General features: G+C 37.9%; 1 protein-coding gene across 1 annotated transcript; it reads left to right on the top strand.

Annotated features, from left to right (window-relative positions):
* The first annotated feature begins 4,506 nt into the window (after positions 1–4,506).
* On the top strand, positions 4,507–6,366 carry LOC139144467 (chondroadherin-like). Its single transcript, XM_070715165.1, has one exon. The coding sequence runs from the start codon at positions 4,507–4,509 to the stop codon at positions 6,364–6,366; it is 1,860 nt and encodes a 619-aa protein (XP_070571266.1).
* The last annotated feature ends 4,392 nt before the right edge of the window (positions 6,367–10,758 follow it).

Genomic DNA, 10,758 nt, shown 5'->3' with positions numbered 1-10,758 from the left:
TCACAGTAAAGCTTGATGCTATCCGATCGCAATCGTTTTAGAACGTCTGCCTTTCGTCCAGTCAAGCAATGTATTTGATTTTTATTATAAGGTGTGTTGTAGAGGGTTTGTGTCACAGTGTGTGCCAGTGCCCAATAAACTCTACGGCGCGAGGAGGGGTCGCAGCAAAAACCTGAACAACGTAAGTTGGTTATTGAGCCTCTCTTTTTAGGTGATTTGACAGAGCGGTTTTGATCGTAGTGTCTTCGCTAGGTGACCGGGTGTCATATGGTGTGAGTTTAAATCCCCATCGAGAATTTACTGAACTTTCACCCCAAGTCTATGCAACGATGTTTCATGTGACAATGCCATAGTTTTGTTCTTGCTATACTGTACTTTCCGAAGTATGTTGTTTATTTTTTGCCATTGAATAGGTTTCAAATATTTTAAGTGGAAAATCGTGATTGAACCCATAACCCTATCAGATACAAGCGCAATATGCCATTTCTGAAGGAGTTGTTACTGAATGCAACTAGGTCAATGATGTTGAATTTATCACTAAACCGAACGATCGCAAGCAAAGAGAACTAATGTGACGTATACTTCAGCAAGCTTTTCATCTGATTTCAACTGATCAAATTGCTAAGCGGATATACAGTCTTAGTACTCAGCTTTTTAATTCTGTCATCAAATGTTTATCTAGAGTTTCTGATTCTTCTGAAGTCCCGTTTGGCGATGTATTCATTGCTTTGATTGAGTTTGTGAATGAATAACAGGGAATATTTGTGTGCGAGTGCTTCACGAACTCAAATGCACAGGGCTACTGAACCCCTCTTTTTAAGGATGGGAATGTAGCCGACCAATTTTGAATGTTGCGTGTTTGTTAGGTGCCGTAGGTTGTGAGCTCAAATCTGTTCGAGAAGTTCCTGAATTCCATTCAACCGAATCACGATAGAATGGCGACTTGTCAGGTGTGTAAACGAATATTCGATGTCTCAACAATGGCATCGTGTGTTTAGGACATCACTCTAAATTTACAACCAGGACGCAGAAGTCCGCTGTCAATAACATTGAATAGCGATCAGCATTCTTGCCTAATTAGATATCGCAATCATGAAAATAGCTACTAGGCCACATTCGAAATACTGTGGAAATTATAGAGCAATTGCGTGGCGAAAATCACGAGATATAGTCTCGATAATCGATTGAACGGATCAACTCAAAGAGACAGTTCTCAATCCCTGGTTTTAGGAATAGTTCTTTTGACATTGGGTATACATGGTGCCGTCCCTTTGTTCTCGGTTGAAATTTTTATCATGTCAGTCAATTTTCTTATGGATATAAAGCTGATCAATGACCCGTCCCTATAAAGTCGTTTTGATAACGATCATATACTGAGAAGGTGTATTCTTGAAGTTGAATAGATTACCTAGACGACATTGAATATTTATAAGGAAGAAAAGGCAGGATAATTATGGACATATATCTGTAGTACACTGTAAAGTTAAGTGTTCAAGGATAGAACACCAGTTAAACGCCTTTTTGTAACACTTTTTGAACGCGTCTAGACGTTCAGAAATTTAACACTACGTGTTCAACCAATGTTCGATTTTTGAACACACGTGTGCAGATTTTAACACTACGTGTTCATCAGACATTATTTTGAACACCATGGTGTTCCATATCTGAACACATGTAGCACATGAAATGTGTTCAAAAAATTGAACGCATTTACGCGTTCAAAGGGTTGTAACACTTTTTGAACGATAAGTGTGTTAAAGGTTAGAACACATGATATTCACTTGTTGAACACCTTTCATTTTGGACATTAAAGGGGTGTTCAAGCCTGGAAATAACAAAACATACCACTGATATTCAGTAAAATTATTTTATTTAAAAGTACACAAAAATTCCTTGAGTAAAATACAAGTATTTAGTGTAAATTGGGCAAATAAACATGGCCACTTTGTAAAGTTTGTCAGAGGAAAAGAAAATCCACATAAACACTGTAGATCGTCTCAACAATATGAACAAAGTAATGACAAAACAGGTTTTACTTAAATATTGTGGATTACGCTATATGTTCATACTTGTAAAAACGTACAAAAACATCTGTTCTGAAAAAGCTCAAAATTTGGCTTACTTGAATATATCACATTCTGATAATTTCTTATGTCTTAAAAATGTCTGAAATGTCTTTAATATCTCAAAAATACAAATTTGTGTATTTCATCATAACTTGCATATATATGATTAGGATAACCCCTGGAAACCTGTACTCAAGATGTTAAAGAAATCGTACAGGCCGTTTTGAAGAAAAAGCTTGGGATGTAAAAATTTGAGGACGATGCCATACATTCACCTATGATATAAGCTCTGCGTCCTTAACAGCAAAGCTAAAAACAGTAACAAATCGAGAACAAAAGACGTGTTGATCTACAATACAAAATAATCTAAGATTTGGTAGCAGGCTATGATCAACTAAATATTACTGGAGCATCAGCCTTCAAAGACGTGAAGTCTCCTTCAGCAGATGCAAGGGTGCAATGAACATTTGAAGCAGAAAACGACAGAAAATTCAGAGTGAAAATTTCAGAAAATTCAGAAATTCAGAGTGTACATTTTTCACTGTGAATTTTCTGTCGCTTTCTGCTTAAATTCTTCATTCCACCCTTGCATCTGATAAGGGAGACTACACGTATTTGAAAGCTCATTCTCCAGTAACATTTAGTTGATCATAGCGTTCTACCAAAGCTTAGATAAATTCAGAACAAAAATACAGAAACTTATCAAAATTCAGTTACTGACCCTCGAAAGTTTAAATCAACATTAGAGATGAACTGAGGTTCTCAAGCTTGTTTCCAGACAGCTACCTGTACACTCATCTTCTTCAATTTCTGTATCATCAGCTTCTGTAACAACTCTTCGATTTCACGTTAATCCAACTTTTCACATCCTGAAAATAATGCAACAATAGGTAATATGGCGACATGAGACTTCAAATGAAAGACAAGGTGGCCTTATTAGGTTAAGGAAAAGGGGTGACTTTGGTATACGGTGCCCCTTTTCGATAATGTTACAAAATATTGGCTTCTTCTTGTCATCAACTGATGAAAAGTAAAAGAAAAGCCAACTCTCATATGCTGAAACAATAGAGTGTACACTCTGCGATGTTTAACTAATGTTTTATAACTAATGTTTTAAATTTACATGCGATTGTGATTACTAAAAGACATGTATTAGCTGTGATTACGCAGCGGTTATGTGGCATATCGATCGCGCTCGGGTCAATGGTCATCGCTACAATTCTGCGGTGATGACCCTTGACCCGAGTGCGATCGATACGCCATGGCCTAAAACGTATTCACAGCTAGTGTATGGTCTACCAGCCACTGAAAGAAAAAAAAAGGATTCTTCACGTATTTTAGCTATTCCAAAGTACTATGCAAATAATTTCAAAGGATAATAATACAGATGCTTCAAAAGTTAACACCTTTTACTATTTTGGAGAGAAAACTTACCCTTTCTGGTCTTGTTTCAGCACGATCACGACTTCAGCGTGCGTTTACAAGAAAAATGTCGCAACTTCCGTTTTGATGCATGACGGGATACGAAAAGGCACCAAATTTGAACACCAAGTGTTTAGAAGTAGAACGCCTCTTGCACGCCGATGTTAAAATTAAAACGTTCATGGTGGTTATCTGATTTTCTTTTCAAAATTTCAAAATTTCAACCCGTAATAAACGTGTAAAATTATTTTGTATACTTCCTTGTTTAGAAAAAACATGCTTTCAGCAATTTTAGACCGGAAATATTTTTCACTTAGTGGGAAATTCGTTACATCAAAATCCGTGTACGTTTGCCGGACAGCGAGGCAGTAGTAAATTTAATATAGCCACAGTAAAGTGAAAAACACTAAAGATTGTTAATTGTTTTACAGTATTGTAAAATTTCTGTAATGCTGAGTTTTTGAACACTTGATGGAGATGGTTGTTAACACTCCGTGTTCAGGTTTAGAACATCATTGTCAATAATATGAACACTAGTGTTAACAATATGAACACTAGCCGTTCAAATTTGAACACCGAAATCTACATTTTGAACGCGTAAAGACGCGTCTGGCGTCCGCTATTTTTACAGTGTACGAATAGGCAAGTGATGAGTATGACCGTTTGGTAGTTTTTGAAAGAGTTGTGAAAGGATGCCATAATTTTTTTTACCGTGAAGACTGATAATTAATCTTGATTCGATAATTCAGTAATTTGTTTGTCATGCTCAACCCCTACGTGTTCAAATAGCACGAGTGCGTACAATGAATTCGTTTCAAAATATGAAAAATGATTTCGCCATCTAAACGTGTTTGAGTCCATAAAACTTGGCTCACTCTTTGATTATGTTAGTGACGCCGTTTCTGTTACTCATGCACTGTGCATTTTTTTCTTGTATGATTGTATAGGACCATCTTAATGATAATACTTTGTCAATGTTTTTTTTTATACCACAGTATCGTCCAAACTGTTTCGAAGAATGGAAGGACCTCGAGCTCATATCTTGGTGATCCTGCTAGAAATTTACCTCGTGAGCGTAGCTCGCACAGGTGCATGCCCTTCAACGTGTGCTTGTTTCGGAACAACAGCTGACTGTAGAAATCGTGGACTTACCGAAATCCCACCTGACATTCCTCCAAGCGTGACGATTTTAAGACTGTCAGGCAACAGGTTTGCGTATCTTGGTAATAATTCCTTTGGAGGGCTGACGAATATTCGTGTACTGCGTCTAGAACTAAGCAGTATAGAATCAATCGCTGAGGAAGCGTTTATTGGACTGTACCAGCTGCAAGAACTGAACCTTCACACAAACAAACTGGAGACGTTACCCGCTTCAGTCTTCGACGGATTACAAAGATTGAAATATTTGTATCTCCAAGTGAACAGACTGAGATATTTACCAGCTGACCTGTTCAATGGACTGAGTGAGCTTCAAACCCTAAACATAGGTAAAAATGAAATCTCGTCAATTCCTTCTGAACTCTTCAATGCAACGGGTAATCTTAAATATTTTTACTTTTACTTCAACCAAATAACTTCATTACCTGTGACGCTATTCCATGGCGTCTCTGAGCTGATTAGTCTGCACTTGTACGGCAATTTCCTGACAGAACTGCCAGAAGGGGTATTTGATGGACTCATTAAGCTCCGTTATTTGCTCTTGCATCAAAACTCTCTTACGTCATTACCTCAAAATATCTTCGACGGGTTATCTGAGCTACAAATCCTGCGTCTATATTCAAACAATTTAGCGTCTCTCAGTGTCGACATTTTCAACGACTTGCGCAACTTAGAAGAACTGGATTTATATGCAAACATACTCACGCACCTACCAGGTACAATATTTGACGGTCTAACCAACTTGCGCATGCTCCGAATGTATAATAATCCATGGGTTTGTGACTGTCGTTTGCATGGTATAAGAAGTTGGTTGGATGATAACAGTGAGAGCCTGGATTTAGGACTCAGCCGAACAAATTGCCTGTCGCCCGACCATTTAGCTGACAGAAGTTTATTAACCCTACCTATGGAAGATCTTGTGTGTGCTTCACCACCGGCAATTTACGTTCCACGTATTTCAATAAATGCCAGTAACGGTGACGACGTAATATTTGAATGCAATGCCACAGGAGTCCCCGCTCCATTTGTAAATTGGCTTCTCCCGTGTGGAGATATTATATCTGGAAATGTCAGCGAATTCAGGGAATGCTCGCAGAACGCAGCATTCCTGCCTGAAATAGGCAGATTACAACTTTCATCCGTGACATCTGACGATGAAGGCACATATTACTGTGCTGCGATTAACTCTGAGGGAATATCGATTGGAGTACGAACACTGGAGATTGTGTCAATCGCCTACGCTTCATCTTCTAGTCCAGATGTTTCATCAGACAAAGCGACATCAACCATTCGACCAACGGTTCTCGAGATTGAAAGAAGTCAAACATCCCAGTTGAATGTTTCATCGATAGTTGCCTTCATCATTGGCTTCATCTCCGCAAGCCTAGTATGTGTTATTTCTTGTGCGATCATCCGGCATTCTTGCGCATGCAAGGCTCCGAGACCTGCAGAAGACGCTGGTCAGCAGTGCAACGAAGGCTTTTCTACTGAACTCTGTGATGTTAGCCAACACGAACGTGAAAACAGAAGTCTTACGTCACAATCAGCAAATACTTTCCATGGTCAATACGAAGACATAGAAAACAGATACATCTGTCAGAAAGAGGCAAATACCGAGTCAGGTTACGTCAACAGGCATGTCATTCAAGAATTGGAAACCGGGTACACTTCGCTTTGTCCCGAAACTTCACCAAAAAACATCTATGAAAAAGTTGTGTGAATGGCATTACGTCATACTAGTCGCATGTATTTAGAGTGATCGTTTATGTTATGTTTGTGTCTTTCACACGTGTGAGAAGTGAATAAAGTACCATGAAAACATATTCTCATGGAGATTTTAAAGAAATATTTTCCTAACAAGTGTATGTATGTATGTATGTATGTATGTATGTATGTATGTATGTATGTATGTATGTATGTATGTATGTATGTATGTATGTATGTATGTATGTATGTATGTTTCACTATGTTCAATCGGCTGTCCATGGCATATCCTTACAAAAGCACTTCGAGACTTGACGCATTTAAGTATTCACCACAGAATGAGCTACGAACTTCGACATTGTCCTAATACCAGGAATTCTTTTTTGTTTTATTAGTTTTATTATTTGGTCGCATACGCTATGTACATGAACATTGCAAGATTTGACACTCGTTAATTCAGCTATAAACCACGATTGAACGTTACCAAAATATGACGATGGTAAGCGGTATATATAGCTTTAATTCATTATTAGTATGTAAGTAGGAGTTGCACGCCAAAGATTCAATCGCATACCTTGTAATTTGAATGACTTACACATTATAACTAGATGAGGTTTTGCGTTCAGTTATACAGCGGACAAAGAAATTCATTAATATCAACATATATCAATGTGAACTTTAAATCTTCTATATATGTATTTTATGTTTTCTATTTTAGTATAGTCTGCTGTGGTGTCTCCTCTTGTATACTTACTTTTTTCCACGTTCAACCACTTCCTTTGATTTTTAAGTTTGATAATTTAACTTCCAAATCGATTACAGCGCTACGTTTTGAAATATGATATGCTATAATGACACTTTCGTTCGATTTTGTTTAATTAAAAGGTTAGATGAGAGAAGATCATGTATTTAGCTAGTCCGCGTTGATTCTGTAAGTAGATCCGAACAAAGCAGTTCCACTATAGTAGTATTTGTTACATCCATATGCTGTGACCAAACGTCACAGTTACACAGATAAAAAACAAAATTTGTTGTGTATAACGTCTATCCAGTGCCATGATCACGTACCTGAAAATTTCGTAGAATCATAAAATCAAATCAACATTATTTTCGGACTGCTTGAGTGAGGTTGAGATCAGAAAACTTGTAGCGTTTTTACTTATTCGTGTATGTTTCAATATTGTCCATATTGTATTTCGTATTTTACAACTTTTTTTACTTTGGAATGTATAAACTTTTTTAGCATTTTGCATGTGGTTTTACTTAGGAAGGTTATTTTTAGATTTAGATTGTGCAATTTCAGTCATTTAAAACCCGCTTTCTCTAGGATCGCGATCGATTTTCAATAGTCTGTACTGAAGGATTGGTATGCAGTAACATATTTCTTTCTGGTACACAGGTGCCGAACGTTTTCAATAAATTTGTGCAGACAGCAAAAAAGCAAAATAATACACTGAAACTGACGCATGTTTATTTTGCGGAGTGTCCTTCTTATCGGGAAACCAGTGATCCTGGACCGCCGCTTTAATTTATTTCAAGAAGACTAACACTGATTGAAACGGACAACGTGATGAAGAGGTGAACAAGATCCAGCTTCAACATAGGCACTTAATTTACTTAACAAATTTCTGGAGTCACGCATTTACAGGCACTTTGAGATCATGTTTTTATGCCTCTACACTTTCAGACTGACTGCAGTCGACGCAGCCACTATAGACACTTTGCTTCACTGGTTCGTAAACTCTGTCATAGGGGCACCAGTACATTGTATCGATAAATCAAATGCCCTGTCATTAAAACAGCGACGTTGAAGTACCAAGAGGTAAATACGTCGTTAGCGCACAAATCATGTACACACGTGCATGGCAACCACAGGTCGACGTCATAAGGCTAAATCGAAGTTTCTATGCGTTGAACAATCACTTTATTGTGGCTCACCAAAAAGTAGAAGTTTACTTTTCTTGAGAATGAAAAGGGATCCATGAGATTTAAGACATCTGGGACATGCAGTCGTTCAGTACTAGCTGCGGCTAGTAGTTCGTCGTGACGACAGCTACCTCACGATAACAACCAAGAAGTGTATATTATTGAAGTCGTAAATAGGTCATTAAGTAGACTTGGACTAAGTCTGTGTATAACAAATACATTGCTGAATGCCATATATATGCCTAGAAATCGCGAGTTGTTTTTTTTTCTGACCGCGACGTGATTGAGTTGATGGATTCTTTCTTACTTTCGATTGTGTTCACTCCCATACATTCGCAAAAAGTGGCAATACAAAGCAAAATCAGATGCTGAGACAGTTCTTATCGTACTACGATAATGAATTCAAAGCGTGGAATGTATGGCGAATGCGTTAGAAGCCAAAATGACTTTATTTCACATAATCACGTCCCTACTTGAAGCAAGTCTAGTCATGAACCTGTATACTATAGAAGGAAGTTGGTGTAGTCTTATTCCTTCTAGGCTGCTAAATGGGACAAGTAGAAGTGATTCAAGTTTGTGAATTTGAAACAATAGAAATAAAATCCTTTGCAACCGTTTCTCTTGTATCTCATCTATTTTATAAAAACTCGTTTGAAATTTGGCAGGCTACGTCTAGGTTTGCCTAGCGATCGAACGCCTTACCTTTGAGCCTGCGCAGTGAGTACTGAGTTAGTTTCTACAGGACTCACCCAATGTTTCGCGTTCACCCCACTCATCGCGTTCAGCCCATTCACGCGTTTTATATAAACAGGACGCGAATCATCGCGTTCACCACACTTACATATAATTACAACTCCAAAACTACTGAACAAGGTCACAAAAATTGGTACTACGTCACACATGTGCACATAAAGAACTGCAAGCAAGGCCGCCACAACTTAATAGACATTAATGAACTTGCTAAGGACAGATTGAATTAGAAAGACATGCCAAATGTCTTCACAAAAGAAATGACCAAAAACAGGTAAGGGTGATAATATTGATAACATGTTTTCTTTAACCCAATACGCCCTTGACTACCTATGGCGCCGGATATATCCGGCGCCATATTGAATTACCATATACCTTGAGTGCCGGAAATATCCGGCACAGTAAAATACGCGTATTGCTTCGTTTTTGTCGCTAAAATCCCGTAATTTCGGCATCGGCACGCAGCGCGACTAAGATTGATGTATTCCGATCTGGCCTCAATGTAATTGCGTCCCCGTACGTCCGAGTATGGCCAAAATCCGGAAGCAAATGTCGTGACCCATGACCTCGACCCTGAAAGGTCAGGCTGATCACAGAAGCGTCGCGCTGATTGTTTACAGTTTCAGAAGTACGGACGATCGCGAAGATGTTTATGGGTTTTTTTTTAATGAAATGAAATGTTTATTTATTGAAAACAAATGATTTATATGTAAATATGTTCTATTAACAGCAATATTTGTGAATGAAACTAGGGGAAATCCAATTTTTTACTATAAGCCAGTGAAATTTTATAGCAGCCATATTATCAATATGACTGGTCACATGACTGGTCATGTGTTTGGTCATGTGATATGTTGTTCCCTAAAATGTATTTTTAAATATTGTGAATCTTTTTTGATAAATCATAACCATTTTAGATGCATGTTTCTGCAAGGGAATCATAAAGCAGGTGTTTACAAATATAAAATGTGTTGATTTTCAAGTACAGAATCATGTCAGATGCTAATTTTGTGGTCCATTTACTCTGCCTTTTGTGAGAAAAATCTTAAATTGGTACATCTATAAATAAAGTAAAGGGTAGTTATTATTACATATATGTAAAGACAATGCCATGAAAATTGCAACTGTATTCAAATTTGCGTCATTTTATGGATTCAAAACACGTCCTGATGCTTCAAATATTCATATTTTTTGCCAACTCTGGTCACATGATGTGTCATATAATCAGTCACGTGACCTGGAAAGACAAAACTTAAGTATGAAAAAGTGGGAAATTTCATGCTGATTCAGAAAATATATGGTTTATTGGTACTTACTTAATTTTTACTCTAAGCAGTGTTCATGCAATGACCACACCCAAGATTTTATCAATATTTACATAAGGGGCCTGGTATTTAGGAATACATTGGACTTGGTAGTAATTAAAAGTAATGATCGTCGTCACTGTGTCTCTCTCACTGTAAATGGTCCCACGTGCCAAACCACCCTATGTTTTCGCCGGAACTGCCAGCTCTTTATAGCGCTTATAATCTATACCTATTGCGGATTGTGAACGTCTTTCCGATTGGTCGGCTGTTCCACAGGCGCTTTGAGTATTGAGAGTACAGTAAGGTACGAAACGCAGTCGTCCTTCGGGCAGTGAATCCAACAAATTCGACGTGTATCAGTGCATGCAGTCGAACAAGCAACATCGCATGATAGCGTCCAAATTTGACACATGCTTAACCGTGAT

This window comes from Ptychodera flava, chromosome 11 (assembly GCF_041260155.1).
Source record: "Ptychodera flava strain L36383 chromosome 11, AS_Pfla_20210202, whole genome shotgun sequence".
NCBI classification, from domain to species: Eukaryota; Metazoa; Hemichordata; class Enteropneusta; family Ptychoderidae; genus Ptychodera; species Ptychodera flava.
Note: the sequence above shows the minus strand (reverse complement) of the source record. Positions and strands in the feature narration are given on the sequence as shown.

Excerpts from the sequence above, each read along its gene's own strand:
- LOC139144467 (XM_070715165.1), top strand. The coding sequence starts at position 4,507 with ATGGAAGGACCTCGAGCTCATATCTTGGTGATCCTGCTAGAAATTTAC.